General features: G+C 47.5%; 1 protein-coding gene across 2 annotated transcripts in view; it reads left to right on the top strand.

Moving 5' to 3' along the window:
• Window positions 1–25,795, top strand: part of NPAS2 (neuronal PAS domain protein 2) — a 157,863-nt gene that overhangs the window by 103,917 nt on the left and 28,151 nt on the right. For both annotated transcript variants that reach the window (XM_055328495.1, XM_055328494.1), the window contains exons 5-10: window positions 1,808–1,897; window positions 12,034–12,154; window positions 13,174–13,287; window positions 24,020–24,138; window positions 24,834–24,916; window positions 25,673–25,779. In XM_055328495.1, the coding sequence (XP_055184470.1) occupies window positions 1,808–1,897; window positions 12,034–12,154; window positions 13,174–13,287; window positions 24,020–24,138; window positions 24,834–24,916; window positions 25,673–25,779 (634 nt within the window). The remainder of the gene's footprint in view (window positions 1–1,807; window positions 1,898–12,033; window positions 12,155–13,173; window positions 13,288–24,019; window positions 24,139–24,833; window positions 24,917–25,672; window positions 25,780–25,795) is intronic.

Here is a 25,795-nt window from a genome sequence, read left to right as displayed (position 1 = left end):
GGGGGTGTCCTGTGCATTGTAGGATGCTTCAAAGCATTCTACACCCACTAGATGCCCCAGTAGCGACCACCAAAAAGTCTGCTGGCATCATTAGGTGTCCCCTGATGGGGTAGGAGGGCGCAAAACTACCCCCAGTTGAAAACCACTGATGTAACCCCAAAGGGTGAGGTACACTTAAGAATATGCTTTAATATGCTTTAAATGCTGCAATAGGTAAGCATAAAATAATAAATGACCCTAGTGTTCGTTTTCCTGGTAAAGAGAGCTCCTCCCATTCTGGCTCTGTGCTCTTCCTGCGCAATCAATGGACCGTTTCCGGTTCCTGTTGCAGTGCACTTAGCTGCACCCTCCTAACTGAAAGAATTAGTGCCCCTTTGGCCGTGCAGACCTCCAGTAACAACCTGGGAGGATCTAGCTGAGTGCATACAAAATGTTTCTAAGCACTTATTTCAGTGCGGCTTTTTTTTTTCCTTAAAGCAGAAATATTCTCACATTCGAAGATGATATTTCAAAGATACATACAGTAAGAGTAATAGGTTTACAGTAACTGTCCACCTGAGCATATTACTCCCTCAGAGATTCCTGTTCCAGTGGGTTGGGCTTGTTTTCATCTTTGCCATCTATTGCAAGGACCCGTATAGCCTGTTGCCAGGATGACCCCATTCAGGGCTGAATTGCATCATCTGAGTTTTGGAAATCGACTTTGAAATGTGTCTTATGGAAGCATCGTGAGCAACCAATAAGGAATCTAAAAACAAACCAGTGAAAGTGTGAGAAAACAGGGACAGCCTACATCCTTTCTTTTCTGTCAGAAGCACCTAGAAATATTACTCAGCCATTAGAAATGACAAATACCCACCATTTGCTTCAACATGGATGGAACTGGAGGGTATTATGCTGAGTGAAATAAGTCGATCGGAGAAGGACAAACATTATATGATCTCATTCATTTGGGGAATAAGGAAAATAGTGAAAGGGAATAAAGGAGAAAGGAGAAAATTTGAGTGGGAAATATCAGAAAGGGAGACAGAACATGAGAGACTCCTAACTCTGGGAAATGAACAAGGGGTGGTGGAAGGGAGGTGGGCAGGGGGTGAGAGTGACTGGGTGACGGGCACTGAGGGGGGCACTTGACGGGATGAGCACTGGGTGTTATGCTATATGTTGGCAAATTGAACTCCAATAAAAAATAAATTAATTAATTAATTAATTAATTTAAAAAAAAAGAAGCACCTAGAGCAACGTGCCTCACAGTAGACCTTCAGTAAGTAACGTGAATGTTTTTACAAAACAGCTCCTTCAGGAGGTCTTCCTCCTGTGGCGATGAGGGTAGGCAGAGGCCGACCCTGACTGACTGTTGTTAATGTACCTGTTAGGTTCTGTATCTTCTGATAAATGTTTACTGCTGTACTCAAAGTGATATTGGGGGCCAGGGGATGGGAACCATAAAATATCACTGACATCTTTTTGATAGGAATTGTGATATTTCTGATTCAGCCCAATGGGATGCTTATCATTAAAACTACTTAGGTCATTTCCGTGGCTAAATGGAGTTTCAGGATACCAAGAGGTCAGATTTTCCAGGGAGCCCTTTAGTGCTTCGGCAAGCACTCTGCCTGGGCGACACAAATTCTGTGTACGAAACCGTCCTGTGTACAAAGTCGAAAAGTACAGTGAGGTTCTCCGTGGAAATATTCTAAGAATTACAAAATAAAGTCAGTGTCATAAGAGGGGATCCTTTGCTTCAGTGACACCCTCCTCCATAAAGGCACCACTAAGGAGCCTTCCACTGTTGGATTCTCTGCAGGCCCTGGACGGCTTCATCATCGCAGTGACGACCGACGGCAGCATCCTCTATGTTTCTGACAGTATCACGCCTCTCCTTGGGCATTTACCGGTAAGTCTCTGCTTCTGCTGGCCTTTGCCAGTGCGCATCACCATCTCACCTTGAGAACCACTCAGATCCCAGATCAGGGAGGGTGTAGGTCTGAGGGGGTCGGTGTGTAAGAAGGGTGCAGGAGTGCCCTCCACAAGGCCGAGGCCAGGGTCCCCAAGCCTTCTAGAGGAAGGGCAGGTGCAGGAATACGCTGTTCTGGAACAAGCAAGGCACCAAGATCTCGACATGCCTAGACCCGACGGGGACGTGGGTGCAGGTCCTTACCCTCTGTGCCCTAGAAGCTGACGAGAGAGTCCTGGCACAGTTAGTAGATCGTAGAGCCTATACAGAGGTGGATGGATATCCTGCAAAGGGAAAAGCCAGCCTCCTGGGTCAGCCGAGAGCCGGTGGAGGAATGTGCAGCAGGTGGCTGAAGATGGGATGTGGTTTGGGGATCCCTGGGGACATGTCTGAGATTGCAAGTAGGTGGTGACACTTAATTGTAATAAAGGATCTGTGCCAGGGGTGATAGGGGTGTGAGGGTGCAGAGGAGAGTTGAAATGCTCTGAGGAAATGTGGATAGACCAGGGAGACCTTGAGGAATGAAGAAGTTGTGGGCAGGAGGACAAGCTCTGCCATCCCAGGGGAGACAGGTAGAGACTCAGAGGCGGGGTGGGTGCTACTTGACAAAAAGCCTCCTAGATGCTCCTCCCTCCCCTTCTTCCTCTATCTTCCTCCTCTCTTCCTCTCCTCCTCCCTCCCACACTTCCTCCTCTCTGCATAAGCCTTGTTGGCACCCTGGTCACCCCCAGTCAGGAGGAACTGGCTCACTGAGCAGTACCTGGCTGCTGAAGGAAGGTGGGGAGTCCACCTCTGGAGATTCCTCAAAGGGGTTTGGCCAGCCTTCCATTTCATGGCACACTATTATTTATTCCTACAGAGCGTGACCTTGAATGACAGCTCTACCAGGAGCATCCAGATGGGGATTAAACCTCCTCTCTCTCTCTCTCCTCTGTCCTCCCCAGAAGCCCCACCAAACCACTTAGCCCCTCCGCTCCCCACTCCCAGCACATCGGTGGATAGGTAGCCAGCGGATGTAATAGGAAGGGCAACCTTATTCCTGGTTCCTGTATGAAGGAAATCCTGGGCCTGGAAGATGCAGGAGGACCATGGCCTCCTCTCTGTAGCCACACCTGCTGGGGAGCAGCATGGCCTTGCTCCATGAGCAGCTGGCCTTCCTTGGGGTGATGAGCCCAGTTTGCTATTGGCCCAGGATTCCACATTGTCCTGGGGTATGCTTTTCCCCAGAAGCTACTCCCCATTGCATCATTTCTGCAGATCATGCTGTGTAGAAATCAGAGCCACTGTCCACAATTTTCCTTTGCTGGTCACTGTGTGGTGTAGCCCAGAAAAGCAGTCTTTACCTTGCTAGGCAGATGCCTTTGCGTTACCCCCGTTACCTATCCAACCTTTGTTTTCAGCCCACTCCCTGCACTATCTCCAAGGTGCATTAGATTTGGGACATTCCCTCTCTTCCTAAAGCTGTCAGAGAGGCTTGTTCTCAGCCCCAAGGAGGCAGGGAGCCCCGGTTTTGCCTCATTTTTTTTTGAGGCCAGAATAGTGATGAGGTTGACACAAGGAACACAGAAGTGACCCCATCGAATCAGCCTGGCTTTCTCGGACTGACTTGAGGTGGGTAAGGAGGGAAAAAGTGATGGGGTACTTCTTTGGAGGAGTTTGTGTTTTGTCTTGAATGGACAGGACTGGACCACGACAGGTGCTGATTGAAAGCAATGACACGGAGCCTCATTAATGACCTGGGAATGAGATGCAAGAAGAGCCCAGAGCTGTTTGAGTAAACAGGATTTACACTGTTCTGCTTTATGCTCTTGTAATTATCTGGTGACCCAGTTGCTATACATGGCAGAGGGGACTTAGAAAGTGAGTCGGGAATTCTGATTTGAAATTACAGAGCAATTTAGGACCACCTTTATGAATTATTTTCTAACTCTGGAAGGATCAGAAATTATCCTGCCTCTAGCTTATCAATGCTAGACCCATGTGAGTCCTGAGTGCCTTTATGTAGACCCTCACCTAGACACACATAGAGTCAGCCTTTAAGCTACCCAGTGGAGGTGAGCCCAGGATGGACAATCCCCAAATTCAACTTCTGCTTACTTCTACCTCATATTATCTGGTTTTTACCAAGAGCGCCACCTTCTCTTCCTTTCTTGCTTAGCATTCACTGGCATCTTTGCTCTCATATATGGGCAAGGGCGATTAAGGATGGAAACTTCCCTGGTATCCATCAGTAACCAGGTGGTTGAGCAGAGGAGCCCATCTGGGAGTTAATACCTCTATCACCTCTACTTTACAAAGGAGGAGACCCAAGGTGGCCTAGCCAGTGAGGGGTAGAGCAGGGCTTAAACCAGGTGCAACTGCTTGCAGAGCCCAAGGTTCCTACCACTCTGCTCTGGTGTCTTCCTGATGCCAAGGATTTAGGTTGCTGTTCAGGAATTCTCCTCTTCGTTTAATTCACTTGTATTTGAACTTATTTATTACTCAGCATGAGCCCAGGACTTGTCCATGGATGATGTAGCCATTTAAAAGTCCCATGTGAGATTATTCTTCCTTAAGGGTTTGCAATTTTGTTCAGAGATTTCACCTGTCAAACCATTAGAGACTAATAGGAAAATAGCTCAACATTTATTGAGCACTTACAATGTACCAAGCACCATGAAGGGTCCCTTACATGAGTTCATGTGTGTAAAGTACTTAGAATAGTACCTGGCACAGAACTAGAAGAGTATCACATTTGCTGTCCTTATGCTGGAGAATTATAATTCTTAGGAAGAGAAGATGGAGAACTGAAAGGTGGTGATCAGTCTTCTTGGGACAGATGGCCATTGAAGGAAGGCACGTCCAATGGAGATGCAGTATGGGCAGAGGGCAGGAGGCTATGGGCCCCAGCAGCGGTTCCCCCTGTTGTTGGTATCATAGGCTGGCCTGCCAGGGGGTGGGTCCCACTGCCCCTTGAGTGGCCTGGGACTGGAGGCCCATCGTTGATTAGGAAGGTTGGGAGATAAAAAGCGGCAAGAATTCCTTTCTTTTTTTGAGATTGTCAGTCTTACTATCTCTCTGTTTCCTTCCACCTACTAGAAACTCAGACATGGCAAAAGCTCACATGATACATTTTTGTACAGCAACTTTCTGATGAAATATTCTAGAAGTTTCTTTACCAATTTGATAGAAAAAAGAAAATAGCTCAAAGCAGGAAATGATTTTAAGACAAAGTCAAAGCTTTCCTGTGGTGGTGACACCAGCACATTTCGGTGTCTGGAATTAACACAGGCAGCCAAAGAAGAAATGTGGGTGTAGCGGATGAGCATGCAGATGGAAAACCAAGGGCTAAAGGGAGCTTCTGGGATGAAAACCTTCCAGAAAAGATCTAAGGGACTAAGTCACATGCTTCCAAGGGACTTGGGAAAAAATATGGCTGAGGCAAAACCAAATGAGAGACCCAAAGTAGGCATAAACTGTATTTCCTTTTTGGACTTTTGTTTGAGTTTCTAAAGAATCTAACTTCCCAGATCGCTGTTTTAATTTGTTAATGGTTGCAGGGTTTGCTTAATATACTGCGCCATGCTAAGCCCGTACCCAAAGTAAAAGTCCTACCTCTGGCCCTGAGCACAGACTCAATGTGCCCAAGTGTTTACTGAATGAGTGGCTGAGTTCATAAATGGAGCTGCTACCTCGAGAGCAATTGCAAACAGCTTGGCAGGAGTGGAAAGTGCCTCAAAAGTGAGGAATATGGGCATGGACAGGACCATTTCCCCAAAGGAAAATAATCTAAGGCACAAGTGATTATAAAGATAGAGAAATCTACAGACCAAAAAAAATACTTCCAGGGAATGCTGGTTCTCCCAGCGAAAGCTCCAGCAAGCAGTGCAAGATGAAAGTGGAATAAAGGGCCAAGTCCCCATGGCAAGGGTCACAGCAGGGAGAGGAGGTCACCAGAAAGGAAAGATAGAGCCCACACAACACAGCAGCAAGTCCACGAAACACCTTCCAGAGAACGCCGCTCTGCCCTTCCTTCCCCACTCTGCCCTCACCTGCCAGGAGAGCCCACCTGACCTGGGGCATCTGGTCAGAGGTGGCTCTGGGTGGGGGCTGAGCTGAGGGTCGCACAGTCTAGGAGGGGTGTGGCTGCATGCAGCTTGGAGTTGGCCACAGGTTAAAGGGGTCCGGGTCACCAGTTAGATTTCCTTTTTATTTTAATGTGCCTTTTGATTTTTATAAAGCATGCATATAAAAGTGTATAAAAAGCATACATACAGCGTTTAATAATAAACTGAGCACAAACGTACAGCTGGCTCTCACGGAGGTGAAGAAACAGAACCTGGCCAGGACTGTAGACGCTCCTGTCTGTTCTTTTCCCATCACACCCCACCTTCCAGCCAGAGAGGACCATTCTCCTGGCTTTTGAGATCATTGCGTCCTTGTTTTCCTTTGTAGTTCTACCAACGTTTGATTCGTTCCTCAGCCCTATAATTTAGTATTCCCTTCTGGTAAACTAACGAAAATAGAGTCATTTAGGAAATGGACTCCTTTTGCTCGACATTGTAAGATCCATCCACCTCACACTGTTAGCAGTGACTATCACAGGTTGATTCCACTGCTGCCTCATCTTCCACTGGGGGGATGTGCTAAAATTTCTGCATCCGTTCTAGATTGGAACTCTTGGAACGGGCTTTTGTGGATGTGCTGCATGTGTTTCCTGATGAACATTTCGCAAGCATCCCGAAGAGAACTCTGTAGAACGGCCAGATTGTAGAATAGGTCTCGCCTCACAGGCACCAGGTGACACCAGGTTGTTCACGGTGGTTGCACCAGTTAACCCTCCACCAACTGAGCTGAGAGTTCCAGGCGCTTCATGTCACAGAATGAGGATTGCCAGGCCTCTTAGTGTTGGTCAGTTTAGTGCGTGAAGGCACCGCCCAGAGTGTTAACTTGCATTTCTCCCAATTGCTAATGCGATTGAGCGTCTTTGCCTAAGCTTGTTAGCCATTTGGATTTCCTCTTTTGTGAACACAGGGCTTGTTCGGGTATTTTGCCATTTACTACTGGACTGTCTGACTTGTTTCTTGTAACTTGTAGGCATTCTTCCCATGTTCTTGACCCTAGTCCTCTGTCGGGTACTATTTGAATTGCCTCCTGCTCACTCACTCTGCCTTAGGGATACCGGTTCGGCTAAAGGCACAGCACCCAACACCAGACACATGAGCTCGTCAGCCTGGCAGACGAGGATGCAGGGCCACCCGGGGCTGCACCCTGGAACAGAGTGAACCAGCAGGGGCTGTGAGAAGCAGGCTTCATAGTAACAAGAGGGTGGGGATCCTCCTGCTCCCCACGGGGGTGAGGTTGGCTTATTTGGATAATTCTGCAGGCTGACAGGGAGCTAAACCCACTACTCAGGGATGAGCAGGAACTGTGACCGTCGCCCTCCATAAGGGATTGTTCAGCTAAGGGACCTCATCCACGGGGGCAGAGTGTGAAGGAGAACTTTCAGTTGGGCCCGTTGAGGCCGTCCCGATTTTGCTGGGTGACAAGGCAGCATTTAATACTGAGCCTTAATTTTGGAACCTACACCATGATTTATGAGTTACAAATATATTCTCTCATTTTGTGGCTCACTTCTCCCTCTCTAGGTTCTTTTCATGAACAGAAATTCTTTAGAGTTGGCACTTTTGATGTTCCTAACCAATTCTTCACTACTCTGAGGTCAAAGCCACTCCCTGTACTGTCTTCTGAAAGCATTAGTGTCGGGCCATCAGTTTGATTCTGAATCTAAACTGCATTAAAGCATATCGGGTACGCCTCCGACTTCCTGTCCCTGTAGGGACACCGAGGCCCTGACTGCTCCCCCGAGCCCACTCCTGCCTCTTCTCGGTCTGACGCTTCTCCAGGACTTCTCACTGTGGCCAAAGCAGCTCCGGCCAGAACTGCCAGGGCCCGTTCGGGGTGTTACGGACAGAGTGTCCCCCCCAGCCTACTTCCAGCTCAGCCGGGCGGCTTCTGTGTGCTCCTGTGGAGGCTCACTTAACTCTGCTGGGTACCACTGAATGGGTGCTGCTGGCTCCTCGGGAGACAGGACAATGCCTTGCTGTGTCCCAAGGCACTTCCAGATCATCCCCGGGGTCCCCAGGGGTGCAAGAAGAAACAGAGGAGATGTGCGGTTTGGAACTAGGACAGACCTTCACAGTGGAAGTATCCTTGGTAAAGAGTCTTGAGAAAGCAAGCAAGGACACATCAGTAAGTTGGGGCGGAGGAGCGTCTGTCTCCAACAGGTAGATGATGTTCCTGACCCTGAGGTTCAGCCGGGGAGATGGCTGTGGATGGCACACACACACCCCCCCCCCCCCGTCTCTCTAATTGCTGTCATTTTAATAAACAGAGCGCAGCTCATTCAAGGGACTGTTCGGTTGCAGATGTAATTTAGTCCTCTGGAAGCACAGGGTTTACATTTCCAAACTATCATTGTTTGTGTTGGTTGTCGACACATGGAAATGGCATAATAGTAATATAATAGGGAACACATAGGGAGAGCTTGTGGGTGCCAAGCACGGCTCTGAGCCCTTGCAGGGTGGTAACTCATAATCCTCACCCGCCCCTCCCCACCCCCACCCCAACCAGCCTCCATCCGGGCTCCTTTATGCGGTGCAGAACCCAGAGCCCGGGCCGCCCCGTCACCCTGCTCTCTGCTCTACTCACGTCAGGGGACGGGGGCTTCCAACTGACTCCCCGGGAAGAGGCCATGGAGTGCCTTAGTCATCCTTCTCTTGTATCTGCAGTGTCTTTAAGAAGAAGGGCGACTGTCATCTGTGAGCATTAGTCATCAGCTAAACAACTAAAGGGAATGAGCTTAAAATAAAACGAAGAACATCAGAAGGAGCTTGGAGAGAGCCTGAAGGAGAAAATGCTAGCACAGGCCAGTGAGGGCTTGGCACAGTCTTCGCCAGCGGAGGTCAAGCCCGGGTGCACTGGAGCTGGGAGGCCCTCCTTTCCGTCCTCCTGTCCTTCCTGTGGCGGCCCCTTCTGCAAGGGGGAGGGGGCTCATCTGGTTCCGTGGGCCTCTTCCTAGGGTGAAGGCGGCGGCCCTCAGTGGACGTCGGGGGGACCGTGTTGTCCGTGACCTGTTTGGAGCCTCCGTGCGTGTCCCATCTCCCTTCCCCCCTGCACGGTGCCTGCGCAGACCGACCATCTGGAGCCTGGTGGTGCCCTGGGCTCCGGCCCTCGTCAGGCCGGGAAGCACAAGCAGAGTCCTGCCCTCCCGACCCCTCCGGCCCCAGCGGGCCCAGCCCCCGACCCCACCCCAGGCACACAGGACAAGGCGCTCGCTCCTCTGCGGCCTTCTGAGTTCTCGCCTCATTGCCCTTTGCAGCACCTGCCTCCATCGCTCCCTTCCTCCCCTGTGATGCTTCTGTGCGTCTGTCTAGAGTAGCCCGCCAGACTACCCTGCCTAGAGTACCCCACCTAGACTACCCTGCCTACAGTACCCTCCCTAGAGAACCTGCCTCTAGTACCCTCCCTAGAGAACCCTGCCTACAATACCCCGCCTAGACTACCCTGCCTACAGTACCCCACCTAGACTACCCTGCCTACAGTACCCTGCCGAGACTATCCTGCCTTCAGTACCCTGCCTAGAGTACCCTGGCTGCCCTGTAGCCACCATCTTGCCCCTCAGAGCCTGCTCAAGGACCCTCCCTGTAGGACTCATTCCCTGGAGCCTCTCTGTCCTCGTGTTTGGATTCGGTACACCATGCTGTGTTCTAGGGGTGCCTTGTTCTTAGTCCTGTTGCAGTGTTTGCCATCCCCTTCTTTCAGCTAGTATCAACTAGCATTTTTCTCAAAGGCCAAAGCACCACGCAATGATGGCAGGCACATGAGTGAAGAAGGCTGTGCGTAAATGAACAAGAATTTTTGTTTGAGAACTTTTGTAAATGGTTCCTAAACACCTGATCACACTGAGTGTTCATTGAGTGATTGCTGTGTGCCCTTTGCCTAGAGAAGCTCATGCCACCCTCACAGCTTCCTCTTCTTTTGGTTGAGGTAAAAGCACAGTCCTGAGGGGACAGAGCTTTTGGTCCTGACCTCCGGGGCTGTCTCCCCTTGCTGTGACACAGGCAGTCCCATCTGGGCAGACCTGCCTTCCACCAGCAGTTACAGGATGGCAAGACCAGTGCAGCAGGGGGCTTCAGAGCCACACTTGTGGGTGCTTTCTCAGAGGCAGTGCCTTCAAAGCAGGGACCTGAAAGATATATAGGGGTCAACAGAACACGAAGAGAGGTGTGCATTGTCCTGCAGCCAGGGGAAGGCCCAGAAGGAAAAGCAAACCTGGCAAACTAGAGAAGAGGAAGTTTGGAGGGTGGGTAGTATGGAGCCTCAGAAGTGAATTGGGAGGTTCGGGCTTTGTCCTGGGAGGATTTGACAGCCAACAGACAGTTTTGTTTTTTTGAAGTAAGATCTACACCCAACATGGGGCTCGAGCTCATGACCCTGGAGATGGAGAATCACATACACGATGGACTGAGCCAGCCAGGCACTTCCACCATTAGACAGTTTTAAGCAAGGTGGTGACCTGACCTGCTACAAGGCTCCTTCTGGCTGCTGGTGGAGAATAGGTTGGACAGGGACAAAAGTTGACATGGGAAGACCCGTTTGGTCGAGTCATTTCCCAGATAAGAGATGATGGTGCTCCAGACTGGCGGTTGAGGCCACGGAAATAAAGAGAAGCGAGAGGATCTGAGAGACTTTGAGGGAGCGGTGTGTCACAGCACTTGGACATTGTTTGGTTGTGAAGATGAGGGCAGGAGGGGGAGAAGCTGAGGATGCCACCAGGGTGTCTGGTATGGACAAGTGACCAGTTGGCAATATAGTAGGTGGGATCATGGAGCATAGGGACGGAGGAGGTATGAGTGCAAAAGAATGATGTTGGGAATGTATATCAATCTCTGGTCCCCAAGGGGCACACAACAGAGAGTTGTCTGGATATATAAATTTTAAGAGTGTATAAGATCACATAAGAGTGTTTAAAAATATAGGAAAAGATGAGGTTATCGAGGGAGACTGAGGAAGCAAGACATATCCCCATCTTTCTCTCTCTCCTCTGTCAACTCCCAACTGCACTGGTGAATATGGGAGCCACTAGCCACAAGTGGCTTTTTAAATTCCAATTAAAATACAATTTAAATGAAATACAATTCAAAATTCAGTCTTCAGGGCCACCTGGGTGGCTCAGTCAGTTGAGTGTCTGACTCTTGGTTTCAGCTCAGGTCATAATCTCAGGATCATGAGATCAAGCCCCACATTGGGCTCCCAGCTAGGTGTGGAGCCTGCTTGGGATTCTCTCTCCCTCTCCCTCTGCCCCTCTTCCTACCATGCATGTTCTCTCTCTCTCTCTCTCTCTCTCTCTCTAAGAAATAAAAATATAAAAAATAAATTTAATTTTAAAAAGTCAGTCTTCAGTCATACCAACCACATTTCAATGCTCATAGCCATGTGGCTGGTGGCTTTTATAAGGGACAAAGCACATTATAGATCATTTCCATCATCACAGACAGTTCTGTTGGACAGTGCTGTGTCTAGATTCAGTGTTGTATTTTGCATCCACAGTGCCCAGGCATTCAGAAAAAAAAGTACAGCTCCTTTGGGGAGAATTCTAAGAAGTAAACAGGTGTGTGTTTGCTGGCCTAACAGCCAGAAAAGGAACCCTTTGCATTCCTCAGGGCCCTTCACATGAACAAGTGGGCCTGACTAGGGCCCCTCACTGTCCCGGCCCAAACACAGGGGTGTTGGCAGGTGGGGGTCCTCCGGGAGGCATTAGGACTCTCACCACGGTTGTCTGACTTAACTCTTAAACTTCTTTCTGGGGCCCATGGGCAATACTGTAGCACATTTGCACTGAAGCAAGTAAAACATCTTAGATTATAATTCAGGATTACAGAGTGATAGATTTGAGTGTCTTCACAGGAAAATGGATCTTCAACTTTTCGTATCAGACACCAGTTCTAAATTGTCTTCAATGTTCAGTTTGGGCTTTTGCTTTTGTTTTTCATCCTCGTTGAGTATGTACCTTTGTTCTTTATTTTCTTTTTCAGTCAGATGTCATGGATCAGAATTTGTTAAATTTCCTTCCAGAACAAGAACATTCAGAAGTGTATAAAATGCTTTCTTCCCATATGCTTGTGACAGATTCCCCCTCCCCAGAATACTTAAAATGTAAGTTTAACTTTACTGGTTTTACAAGATATAAGAATTTTACTTTTGAAAGGAGGTTAGAATGAATTAAGAAGGGAGGACTAATTTTAAGAACAATTTTCCTTGCGACTCAGAATATTTCCAAGATCCTTAGAGGTATATTTTAAATTTAAAGCTAAAACTGGAGTTTGGAATATGTATGACATTTAACTTCTCTGTGGAAAATTTGAAAGCACAGTGCTTAAGAATAAGAATTTGTTTTTGCATGTAACACAAGAAGTTCTTTTTTTTTTTTTTTTAGACATGAGACAGTCTTTTGGTAACAAACAATGCAAAAATCAGTGCCCAGTCTGCTTATTTTAGAGGGCACTGTAATGCCAGATTTGTATGATAACCAAGTAACCAACTGAAAACTGAATAATTAGGTCAAAACTCCAAATTCTCTTCTCCTGAGGCTGTCATCTGGTTATTTATATACGTTTGCAGTTTTTATGACATTGTAAAGTTTTCCTCAAAATTGGCACCCTGGATGGAAGGCCAGCCTTGGTGGCTGCTGAACCGTGTGTCCCTTAATGAAGCACATATGTTGACGGAGGTAGTATGAGTGCCTTGCACTTACTTGTCCAGGCTTTGGTTCATCTTCCATGAATAATTTGTCCTGTTGTACATCTGATTTTACTTCAAAGCAACGTGAAAAGATTAAATTAAAGAGAGCAGCTCTATATGAGCAGCTTTATTTTAATACACCATATGAAAACAACCGGAACTAATCAATGCCGACATAACCAACCACAGACATCTGTGAGCAAATTAAGACTAATTGGGCCCAAGTACAGAATGCACAATATCTGCATAAACTATGGGGGAAACCCCCTGTTCTGCAGAGGTTATAAAATCACGTCCAAAAGTCAGTCGTAATGAGAGAAATATCCTGGCCGTGTGTAGACGAAAGCCCAGGAGTTACACAAAGACACAACTTGTTTAGTCTAGAATCTATGTTATATTCACGTTCCTTTTCTCTTTTTCCTTTAACGGCCCAGCTGACAACGATTTAGAGTTTTATTGCCATCTTCTCAGAGGCAGCTTGAACCCAAAGGAATTTCCAACTTATGAATACATAAAATTTGTAGGAAATTTTCGCTCTTACAACAATGGTAAGCTTTAATTGTCATATAATTGCGACAGTGTCTTTTATCATGCAAACGTGCACATGGGGGCATAAGAATCACTGAGGGAGGAGGAGTGAGAATATGTGCTTTTCATATTTGCATTTAGATTTTCATGTTCCCAAGATGCGTTTTGTGCTCATAAATGTTATTTCCCGTTCAAGAAGAACACACTCCCACACTTGTTTATGCCGGGGCACTAAGTCCCACTGAAATGCACTTTATTCATTTATTTATTTTCAGGCTGATGGAATAGTTCTGTACTGTAAGGAACAACTTACAGTTAATAAAGAACAGGCTCAGCCTACACACAGCCGAACAGGGCTTCATTGTGACATGAAGATGCATATAACCTTGGTTTCTGCATCTTTATTCTCCTTTTTACACTACTGCTGTGAGCATGCTTTCATGAGTCTGGTATGAAGGTCTTTTGCTGCCTCTGACCCTAATGCACAGGAAAGGGCCATTTTATGATGAGCCAGCAATCCACATTGGTGAATTATCAAGCAGATTAGCCAGGCAGTAAAATCTTACTCTCGGAAATTACCCAGATAACTAATGGTCCGAACCCTGGCTGCACCTCTAAACTAGACCTACACCCTCAGTTTCACTTTTGACCTGGGGAAAATGGGAATGCAAGCCTGATGCCCGACATTCAGCAGTCTGAGCCCCCGCACCCAGCCCCACCTTGGGAAGCCCAGCACAGGCCTGTGTTTGGTTTGCTCCACACTTCAAACCTCAACACAAAACAAATCACTTTGGATGATCTAACATTTCATAAAACCACAAAGGTGCGGAAAAAAATGGAAGGAAGTGTTGACAGGGATGGCAGAAAGAGAGGTAGAAAGGAGAACTATACCAAAGGAAAACCAACAGGGGAAGATAAGGTACCAGGGAGTTGATGGCAGCCCGGGCTTGGGCAGCCCCAAATGGAGTCCATTACCCCACCAAATTAGTCCCAGAGTCTCCATTAGAACTGGCCAACATAATGGCCCCAAGTCCTACTGCTGAGGCTACCCGGGATCTTCCCTTCACCCTAAGACGATCCTCTGTTGTATGTTGCTTGCATAAATATACATGCTTTTATTCAGAAGGCTCCAAGTAGATGCTAAGCATGTTGGTCCTGCCAATGTGATTTTCAAGCCTTGTTCAGGGTTTATGCCTGGATGATGGACTCCATGGCCAAGTTGGGGCCCTCTGGAAACCTACCCAAACAGGGTTCAGTGTTCCTGAGTGGTTGGAAGTGAAGAGAAGTCAGCTTTCACCAGTGGGGCCCTAAATCTGGACTACAAGGGAAAAGCCAAAGCCAGACCATGCCTAACCTGACTCATCTGAAAGGTTTTCCTAAACCTCATGAGATAAGCGTTTCATGAACCACGTACCTAAGCAAATGGTAGCTGGTCGGGCTACCTAGTTAAAGAAACTAACCTAAGAGGCACCTCGTAGAGCACCCAACATGATGCCAGCCCTGGAGCAGAGTACACTGGGTGAGGTAGTTTGTTAAAATGCAGATTCCAGTTCAGGAGATCTGAGGGTGGGGCTGGGATTGTGCAATTGGAAAAGCACCTTGGGGTTTTGATGGAAAGGGGTCATGGACTTTGAGAAACACTGCCCTATTGTAATACTAAATGCCATTCCATAGGAATTCTAATGGTACTCCTCCCACTGAGGGCACTCCTTCCAACAGCTTCATCCTTGAATCAGTAGAAGCAGTGGTTTGGAATTTGCTTAAAATGTGCGCTGTGGCCGTCGTGCCAGCTGTCAGAATAGCAGAACATCCCTTGTGGCTGTGAGCGAGGAAGGGAAAGGCACCCTGGCCCCCAGAGTGCCAAGACTGTGGGAATTATGGGACACTGCTCCCACGTGTCCCCATGACAACAGCACACCACTTAATTAAGGAACCGACGTGTGATTGGCTGGTGAGCAGCAGTCGCATCCTTTGTTAATTTACATTTCCACAACTCTCCCTTAAGCTTCTGCTAAATATCCCTTTGAAGCTTCCTGTCACTTCTCACATTTTAGAGGGTTTCAAGGAAAGAGGCAGGCTTCATTGTGAATACCTGGGTTTTTTGTTGTTGTTGTTGTTGTTGTTGTTTTAACTAGCAGAGCTTTATCTTCACTCCAAGTTGAGACATTGTTTGTTTGCCTGAAAGAATGTGTGGAAATTATGTGTGATTTTTTTTTTTTGAAACTGTTACTGCTATAAACACACAGCACTGAAAGTGGAAAATTTAAAACCAAGAGTGCCAGAGTGTCTTTCCAGAGCCTGTTTGAACAAACCAAAGTTAGGGGGCTTTCTTGAGACAAGAGTCCCCAAACATAATTGTGGAAAACTGAAATATAAGTCTCACTTGAATGAAAATAGACAATAACAAATGTCAGAAACGAATGAATTTCTAAGATGGAGCCCTGTGAAATCACCTACGTTCAATAATTTTTGACCTCTAAAATATGGTTTCACATACTTTAGGAAATACTTCCAATTTGATTTTGTAGGTTTAGTTCTCAATAAACATTAAGCAATGGGTTAATAAAAATAGCGCACCTTAGGAGGACTTCCTAAATCCCAGGGCCTGGGCTCTGTCTTTGCGTTGATAATCTCATTGAATCCTCCCACCAACCTTATAAGTGGTACTGTTGGCATTGTCCCATCTAAACAAAGGAGGCAGCTGCTGCTTGTGAGAATCTGAGCTGCACACATGGGAAATGGGGAACCTACACTCATGCCTGTTCTAACCCTGAGCTCCGACCCTTAACCCCAGTGCTTTGCTGCCTCCCACAAATCTATGTTGAAATTAAACATGTAGATGCAGCACACGGGCCTGTCCCTGCCACCTGGCATGCTGTTGGTCAGGATGTCCTTACCTATGCACATCAGATGTCCTGCAGCCATGTACCAAGCTGTTTTAAAGGTACCCAAGCTTTATTTTAAATCAAATATGGTGAGACAGACAGACATGGAAATGACTGTCAGGAAAGAAGAGGCTTATACTCATAGATCTCTCAAAACAGGCACAGCACACCATGGAGGCCACATGGGAAAGCACTGGGGAGAGATCAGGAGGCAGGGTGAATGGGAGAAGACATGGGCAAGAGCCTCTAGTGTGATTTCTGTGGAAAAGAATGAGCAAGGCAGTGGAAATAAACAAGCTTCAGTCTGACTAGTTTGAATAATTTTAGTGGGCCCTTGGGTAGAGGGGCTGTCTCTAGTTGTCAGATACCTGGGTGATTGGGGCAAGTAGCTGGCAGCCCAGAGTGTGAGAGACCCATAAGGAGATGATAGGAGTGTGGGTTCTAGAGGGGTTGATTTGCCTATGAAAGGTGCTCTGGAAGGTGAGTCATTGACTGTTTCTAGGGATTGGCCAACTCTGAAAGGAGCAGTTCCTCTAGAGTCAGCAAGGCCCCAAATGTCAAAGTATCAAATACAGAAACAAAATAATGTGGTTTGTACACAAGCCACTCCATGCAACTTCCCTGAGTTCCCAGGCATGGCATACATTTGAAAGCAATATGTAAAAAAAAAAAAAAAAAAAAGAAAAGAAAAGAAAAGAAAAGAAAGAAAAAGAAAGCAATATGTAAAGTATAGAAGAAAACGGACTATGAACATTGGTTTGATTTTAATAGAATACCTGCTCACTTGAAAGAATTATAGAACTATGTATGAAACCCTACTCTAGCCCACTATCAGGAAAAGTTCTATCATTTCTGTGGAGCTCTTTAGGGAGTATGGCCTGGTTCATTCTTAGCTGATGTCAGGAAGATACAAGGCTCTCATCTTTATAAATAATGGAGTGGAAAGGACAGTGACCCTTCCTCATCTGTGAGCTTATTGCACCCCTTCCTGGACCTACGCAGTCCTTACCTGGTACATAAATAAGGCTCAACACAAGTATATTGACCTAGACTGAGGCTTAGCCATCCTGGCCCTACACGTACAGGTGCTAGGGGACAGAAGCAGGATTCAGACCCAAATTTTGACTCACAAGGAAATCAGGGTTCTTCCTGAGCACTGATAATAGAGCTCTCCTTGACTGACCCCAAAGTCCACCTGGAAATAGAGTAGTGGCTTCTAGAAGGGTCCCCACTACTTCTTGAGCCTTTAATCCAAAATGAAGATGAAATCCACTTTGGTACGTGCCAGGTGAAGTGGCACGCGTGTAACTTCCAGTGGTTTGGGAATTGTCTGCACTGGAAGGCCCAAGCAACCCTGTGTGGTCAGTGTGTGGTCATCTTTGGCCTCCACTTGCCCCCCCCCCATTCTGTGTCCCCTACCCCCATTGAGTTCCTTAATTGCCTGTGCTCCCTGGGTACTCCCTCCCCAGTGACTCAGGCGCCCCCACTAGGACTGTTCCTGACGCACTCTCTTCCCTGCCTCTTGTTCCTTTGATCAACCAGCTTGCCTTAAGGCTGCTGGAAGCACGAGCTGCCACTCAAAAACCACATCTATAGGAACCTTTGGGCCTAAAACCAAAGGGCAAAAAGGAAAATGTGTAGGTTCCAGGGCAGGAAGACAGGTGACACTGATCCAGAGAGAGATTTTGGTGACCCTTAAATCACATAGACAAAGACGCCATCTGCTTGCCTGCTAACCCAAATAACTGCTCAGAATATGTCTGCTCACCGGGATGAGTAGACCCAGTTTGGAATTTGAAGTGTGGAGAGGAATAAAAGCACTTTGCCCCTTTTCCCTTGTTAACGAGATTAAACTCTAATTGGACATTTCTAGACTCCCCAGCCAATTGTGTCACCTTACCCCTTTACCTCCAAACCTCTCCATTCATCGTGGCTGTGCAGACATGGCCACTGTTGCCCCAAGTATGTCAACAAAATGGAACTTCCCCTGCTTCAATATTTGCACATCTTGGTCACTCCTTAGGGCTTCATCATTTGCTACAGATGTTCAAGGGAGAGGAGACAGAAGACAGGATTTCACATCTTTCACCTAGATTTTTTAATAAACGTGAAGAAGTATGTGTCAGGAAATGGGACAAGAAAACAGCTTTCCTAGAACTGTTTCACTTTAGGACAGTTTCTAACCAAGTCCATAGAAAGCTTCCTGAAGGAATCTGAGCTGAAATACAGAACTACATGTCTCCTCCTCTTCCCATAAAAAAAGCCTACTCTCTGATCTTGGTCATGTGCCCTGGAGATTCAGAGAGGATTCCTGGTGGGAGCAGCCCCTGGTCTACCTCTACTCTGCACGTCATTTCCAGAATAGGGATGAAATGACCTGACTTTCTTCAGAGCTATATGTGTCTCAGAACCGATTTTTTTTAAAACCCCTTGGACAAACACACAGTTCCAAATTTTTCCTTCTCCAGTTATATGGAGGAGCCCCTGGGTTCCTCTCTCAACCCCCACCCATGGTCCCATCCCACCCCACCCCCACTTTTCTGGGAAAGGAACTGGCCAGATGAGTTTCAAAGGCATAAAGAACAGGCTTTGCTTTCAGGGGTCCTAACAAACAGGTTGCAGGTCCTGAAACATAAGTTCATGCCAGGAAGAAGGCAATCCTCTATTTAAGCCCTTGTTCCTCCCCCAGACTTGGATTTAAATGTGCATCTGACTGAAATCCAGAAAGCAGTATTTCAAAAGTTGCTGGTGTGGTTCCAAATAGGTCACCCTCAGCAAACATTCCACTCTGGGCTTTCCAGAAACCACACACCAGAGTATAAAAGTCTCCCTGCCCTCATTTTACCTATCTGCCTCTAACCACACAACCAGATTTGAAATACTGGCAGAAAGGGAGGCTTTTCAGCTTACGACACTGGATTCCGTATGTTCCGTGGGATTTCTGTAGGTTGCCTCGTTTTATGGCTTTGGGGGTTTTGTTTTTTGTTCTCCGGAGCTGAATTGAGATTTCTCAGTTAGGGGAACAAATCCACGCCCGCCAGACCTCACTGAGAATGGAGACGTTGAGTTTAGCACAGGAAGGACAGCTTTGGGGAAGGAATGTCCCCTTCTGCCCGTGCACAGGCCCCCAGGAGCAAGAAGCAGAGTGTCCCCTCCACCCCGACGAGGAAGTGCCACATCCCTCTCTGGCAGCGGGCATTGCTGCCAAATTAGATTGCAGAGGAATTAAGATCGCAATAAAGAACAAATTGCTACCCAAGGGCATCGTCCTGCCTGAGCATCTAGAGTCCACACCGAAATGGAGCAGTGAGGAATGGTCACACATTTATCAGACACGTCCTCCTGCCCGTTTCAGCCTGCGAGCAGGGCCCTTCTGTAGAGGTTGTGCAGTAATTGTGATAAAACTGTGCACAAGACGTCCACTTGGAGGACAGGGGGTGGCAGCCTGTAGGAAGTTCACTTCCCTGAGCCTACGAATCATCTGGCCCTGTCCACACCAACCATCTGGCGGATATCTTGTCAACACCATTACAACCTCCTGGCCCCCCAAAATACTCATTTTAATTAACGCCAAGGGGAAGAAGAAATATTTAAGCGAGACATAGATTTTCCGGGCTGAGTCACTTTTTCAGTCCAGCAAACTGCAAACCCTTAGCTTTTCCGTGTGGCTGTCAGCTTCTCCCCAAGCTCGTTCTTTCTTTCCGATGCCAAACAGGCAGAAAGAAACCCAAAAACCCGGCGGGATTATTTCTCGGCGGGCTGTTCTAAGAACCCGGTAACCCGGCGGTTCAGAACCCATCAGGTGACGCGGATCGTGCTGTGCAGAGACAAGAGAAGCGCCTGAACCGAGGGCTTAATGAGCGGGAGGTGACTTCTCGTGAATGTGCAGGAAATGATTTTTTTTTTCCTTCACAGCCCAATGCTCTAGCCCAGACGTTTTGGATATTTATCATAAATGGGATTTAAGAATGTTTTTCTTCCCTTAGCAAGCCTCCTCCCTGATGGTTGCACGTCTTCCTGGACACCTTTCGGCTTTGAATTTGCGTTTGTTCCAGGAAGTGCTGAGAAAGCTATTTGTCACTCCCCGTGTGCACGATTCGTGTGTTTTCCTACAGCTGTTGCAACTAATTTATCATAAGCAGGCCCTCTCTGATCAGAATGCTTAATTGTTTAGGCCTGATGACTGCACCAGTACCGAGGCACAGTCAGTACCTCTCTTTCCTTTTGTTTCTGCGCCTTTGCTGTGAGCCACGTTCACTACCCCACCTCGCTGCTTCTCCGTCCTTTCCTACCTCTTTGCAAACACATCTCACACCACCCGAGGCCTCCCGGCCCCCTCGGTCAGCCTATGTTCTTATGACTGACTCTGGGAGGTCACTTTTGTCATCAGACAGACTTGGAAGCTGACCCCAGGGGCCAAGAGAGACAGACTTTAATCACTCCTGTTCTCTCGAGAACCTCGGGGCCCTCTCATGTTCCTGTTCGGAATCCCTAGAGTGCCAGCCCGAGGCAAAATTCTTCCAGGGTCTCTAAAATTAGAGGCTGTGATGAAAGGTTCAGGAGCAAAAAGGGGCTCCCTCACCCTGATCCTTTTAGTAGGAAGACCAAAAGCAGACCCTAGGAGCAGCTTTCCAAGCTTGAGGCTCACCTGTGCTGTTCTCACAGAGTGGTGACTGCTGCTGCTGATTTGCAGCAGACCCTGCCCAGGTCCTTCTGACCTGGGTAAATGCACTGATAGGGCGGTGAGCAAGCCCAAGTGCCAGTGGGACCCCGGGCCATGCTCCCTGGGCACCTTCCCACAGTGAGCCAGTCGCCAGCAGCACCGGGCTGGGCCGCAGAAGGGGAGCCACCTGGGGTCTCATGGCCTGTGTGTTAGGCGGGATCAGAAGGTGACTTCCCCAGCCGGGTCTTAAGCTGTGGTTTGGATGTGCAGTGGAAGGACATCTCGCCAGAGACACATTCAGCAAACACACATTGAGCACCTGCTGTGTGCAAGACGCCTGCTCAGAGCGGGAGACAAAGAACTAGACCTAGTTCCTGCCATGGGGAAACCTATCTCTTTAGCTTGGGGCAGGCGGAAGATCAATTTCAAGTAAGATGACCCTAGGAGCAAAAAAATGTAGCAAGAAATCATTGCTTTTATCTGTGGCATGCGTGCTGTGCGTGTGTGAGTGTCTTGGAGTGGTGGAAGAAAGGAGAAGTCTGAAAGACTGAAGTCTGAAAGGCAGAGACCTGATAAATAGGGCTGTGCCGGCATCGACCGATTAATCCTTCCAAGAGGCTCGGGAAGCCAGCTGTAATTAGATATGTTTTTTCTATTACTTAAATTGAAACAACTAATTAAATCCTTAATTAATGTTTTTTAACTACCTTGGGATAAGAAGTGCCAGAGAAGTTATTCTAAGTGCTAAATATTACCATGAAGTCCCAGGGAGCAGGTTGCTCCTGTGTTGACTCTGGAATCTGCTAGGAGGTTCCTGCTGTGAATAAAAGTCATTTGAAACAGAGTCGGCAAAATGTTTCAAGTATCTTCTTCCCCTTGACTTCCCCCAAGGTTCTCCCCTTGGCCTGTGTTAAAACTTTCATCCTTGATTTACCATCACCTTTGATCAAGCCCTCCGCTGCTTCTGATCTGGGGGGAGAGGGCTCATTTAGAAGAGGAGCTTGCCTGGTTCTGGAGCCCTCTGTAAAGTATCTAGCTTCTCTAGTGCAGGCTGTAAGCAATAATGAAATTTCCCCCGTGGGGAGCATTTTCATCTTTAAAACCTTAGCAGCTCTAAAAGGACTGATAAAACTGCATTGGGAGGCAGCCAGGCCAGCAGGAAGCTCTGCAGAACATTCACTTAATTTCCATGGTCTCTGCCCCTTGAAGAAATTGTTAGGGGCTGGGGTTTCCCTGCCCTGTGCTCCTTCTGTCCCTCTGACTTCCTCATGGTAAATCACTGATGAAGGCACTTATTGACAGAGACCATGGATCATTCCAGCAAGGCGCATGGTTTAGAGACAAATGAGAGAGGCTGTCTTAAAATTCCCCAGAAATCCTCGGAAGTTTGCTTAGAAGGCCTAGAAAAGAGTAGGGAGGATTTTACTAGGTCTTTATCCGGCAGGTGATGTCTCTTGGATTCAAGCTGAGAGGATATTTCACATCTGGGAAATTTGTTAATATCTTTTTTTATTATGCAGATGTTCACATCTGCAGACCCCTCCCCACCCTGGGATTGCTTTCGTTTCCCCTGGTGAGTGCCTTGGCTCACCCCACTCATTAATCTGCAGTTGTCTAAGCCAGCTAATGACAGATGTAAAGTCTCTAGGGACCACTATTTCCTACTTTGCCCCCTTTATATTCATGTTTGGAAACATTTATATTAATATTTATGTGAATGCATTCGGAGAATATGCTTGGTAAAATGAATTTATTCATGTAAGTGGATAGAAGACCACATTATAGAATCACTTAGAAACCTACGAACATATAAAACAAAAATTATTGGAAAGCTAAAATCCAAAGAAAGTCTTGCAGATTTCATTTTAGAATGCATTTCATTTTCTGTTGCTTTATATGTGCTCAAATTGGAAAAGACAACTATGTTTAAATCTACAAGTTCAGAAATGTATTTAGAATTCAGGATCTAGTTCAGGATATAATCAACTACATTTGAAAAAGAAAGAGGTAGTATAGATTATCTAGCATAATGATCCTCCACGCCGGCTGCACGGTAGTAAATGTGGGGAGCTTTTAAAAGTGCCAGTGCCTGCGCTTCACACCCAGAGTTCCTGAGTTAGCTGATCTGGGAACGGGGTCTAGGCAGCTGGGAGGCCACGTAACAGTCCCAGGGAATCTGGTGTGTAGCCAAGTTCGAGAATTCCACATACATGGTCCATTGACTTTTCTCATACTTAACAGGGTTCTTTTTCCCACTGAGCACGCTCCATCTAAAATAGCAGAATTGGTCTTTGGCCCAAAAGGTAAAGCAGGTCACCACAGTTCACCGTGAAGCCAAGTCTGTAGCTCCCGGGGAAGATGGCGGCTGAGACCAGCTGGCACCTCTCTAGAGGGAGCACGAGCCTTGAACAATCCTCTGTCTTCCCCATGAGAACTCCAAGCTTGGAGTCGGAAGACCTGGGCAGAGTCCTTGCTCCATTGTTACTTCTCTGAGTGACTGTGGTTAATGCACGTGGCCTTTCTGGGCCTCAGCTGCCTCACCTGTAGCATGAGGAAAGTCATGGCTTCCCAGACTTCCCAGGGAGAATAATAAGGCACTTGTGAACAGGCCTGTCCCCTGTGCGGAGCTACAGAACGAGCAAGTTTGTGGTGGACACTCTGTGCCTCTGGGGATCACCCTGGGATCCCAGGGGCCACCCTGGATCACATCGGCCAAGCCCAACATCAGCCTGGCTCCTGATGTGGAGTTTCAGGGTGGAAGCCCTTGAATCCCAGGTGTGCTGTGCCAGGACCAGGGGCGGGCAGGGGGGTCAGCAAACACCAGGGGCCCATCAAATCAGAAACTACGCCTGACTGTGGAACCCACCCTGGGGTGAGAATGCAGGCCCTTCCTGCAGAGTGAGGCTGCCTTCTATTCCCAGCACAACAGTCTAAGTGGCCGTAGGGCTGCTGGAAATGAGAGGCGGGGTGGTCTGTTGGCTACTCAGATTCCAGCTCTGTTCAGCTATGTTACCCCAGCAGCCCTGGCCCCCCACTTCCTGCAGGTACTAGCACCACCCTGACCCAGGTGTCCCGTGGCACGAATCAAGTGAGTGAATGTTCTTGAAGCCCTGAGCACGGTGCTGGCTGAGAGTGATGCCAGGTAGGGGTCAGCTGCTGTGGCCACACAGGGCTAACCTGTCCGTCTGTCCCCTCCCGCCCCAGTGCCTAGCCCCTCTTGTAATGGCTTTGACAGCACCCTTTCAAGACCCTGCCGGGTGCCGCTAGGAAAGGAGGTCTGCTTCATAGCCACCGTTCGTCTGGCAACACCACAATTCTTAAAGGCAAGTATCTGGGGGAGAATTTGTCATGTGGTAGTAGTGCAACTGAGTCACGCTTAGTTACAGTGAATTAAGCATCTTCGTGGAAAAGAATAAGATTGCAATGACGTTGTCACTGACTTTGAAAAGTTGAAATGTCTGGTTCCATCCTGTGACAGCCGCACATGCCCCTTGCCCCACCTCTGGTTTCCTTCCAGCTATTTTGCTGGAAGGTAATGTCAGCTGCCACTCAGCCTGCAGAAATGCTCGTCTGCAGCTCTGTAGACCCTCCTACCTTTCACACCAACCCTAATACCACTCAGGGCAGGCCAAGGTGAGGACCAAGCGTCAAAACCAAGGATTTGTCCGCATTCTCTCATCCGTGATTGCTTTAACATCCGTGGCATGAATGTTGAGTTAAATTAGTCATTCAAATTCAGATGAAAAGCCTTTTTCCACATGTTTACCACACTTGTAGATAATGGGAAGGGAGTGGTGTGACATTTTGGCTCTTAGGTATTTTTCCCCAGCTCGTGAAATAAATTTAGTATCAGCTAATACTGAAATTAGCTACAGATGATGAGTTTCAGTCCAACACAACTTGGAGACGGGCTATAAATGATTTTAACTTCTGTTATCCCTCTACCATGAGTTCTTGAACAAACCTAGGGTGAGCATCTGGCACCCCGAGCAACATTTTTTTTCCCCTTCTAATACAGGAAATGTGCATAGTTGACGAACCCTTAGAGGAATTCACTTCAAGGCATAGCTTGGAATGGAAATTTTTATTTCTGGATCACAGGTTTGTGAAAAGAAAAACATATTTGGGTTGGGTCCTTTTCAAGTGTTTGTTTGCATGAGCCAGGCTCTCCTTGGGAGAGAAAAGTCGGGCCTGGTCCCTTGGAGGAGAGGGCTTTCTGGCAGCAGGAAAAATTGTTCCTAGCCAAGAGTGAGGTGGCTTCCCTTCAACTGCAAGTTGTCCGTGGATATGTTCTTTGTTTGGGTCAGAGCATCTCAGGAGAGCCAGGTGCCACAGCCCGGGGACGTCTTTGGGAGACCCACACCCCCACCCCTTCGGGACCTTCTCCAGTTCCCAGGAAGGCAGGAGCAGATGGGAGAGAAACTTTTCATCTTAATTTCTCTCAACATCCTTTTGTCCCTTTCATTCAATCTTCTTTCTTCTATAACATTTTTCATGGTTGAAGGATGAGAAATCTCCCTTCACCACCCTTTAATTTTTTATTACGCTTTGGCGTTGGACTGACCCAGTCTATAGCTATTTTTAATTGTTCAGTCATGATAAAGTTTATTATTATTTAACCCAGGTGATGTCAGTAAAACCGAGTATCTAAATGCCAAAAAGCTTGAGCACTTTGGAAGACACAGCCTCTCTGGTTTGAACCATTGCGAAACCATCTTCCTGTCCTCCTTCTTGAGAAATGAGGCCTCTGTGTTGATTGTTAAGTGTGCCAACTGTACCCCCTCTGTATTGAGGTGCTGCCATGGTGAGTCCGGGAGGGTACTTGCTCTCTGATGAACTATCCCCATTGTTTGGCAGAGCCCCTCCGATCATAGGATACCTGCCTTTTGAAGTTTTGGGGACCTCGGGCTATGACTACTACCACATTGATGATCTGGAGCTCCTGGCCAGGTGCCACCAGCACTGTGAGTATCGCACACC

Source organism: Nyctereutes procyonoides, unplaced genomic scaffold (genome assembly GCF_905146905.1).
Source record: "Nyctereutes procyonoides isolate TBG_1078 unplaced genomic scaffold, NYPRO_anot_genome, whole genome shotgun sequence".
In the NCBI taxonomy this organism is placed as follows: domain Eukaryota; kingdom Metazoa; phylum Chordata; class Mammalia; order Carnivora; family Canidae; genus Nyctereutes; species Nyctereutes procyonoides.
Note: the sequence above shows the minus strand (reverse complement) of the source record. Positions and strands in the feature narration are given on the sequence as shown.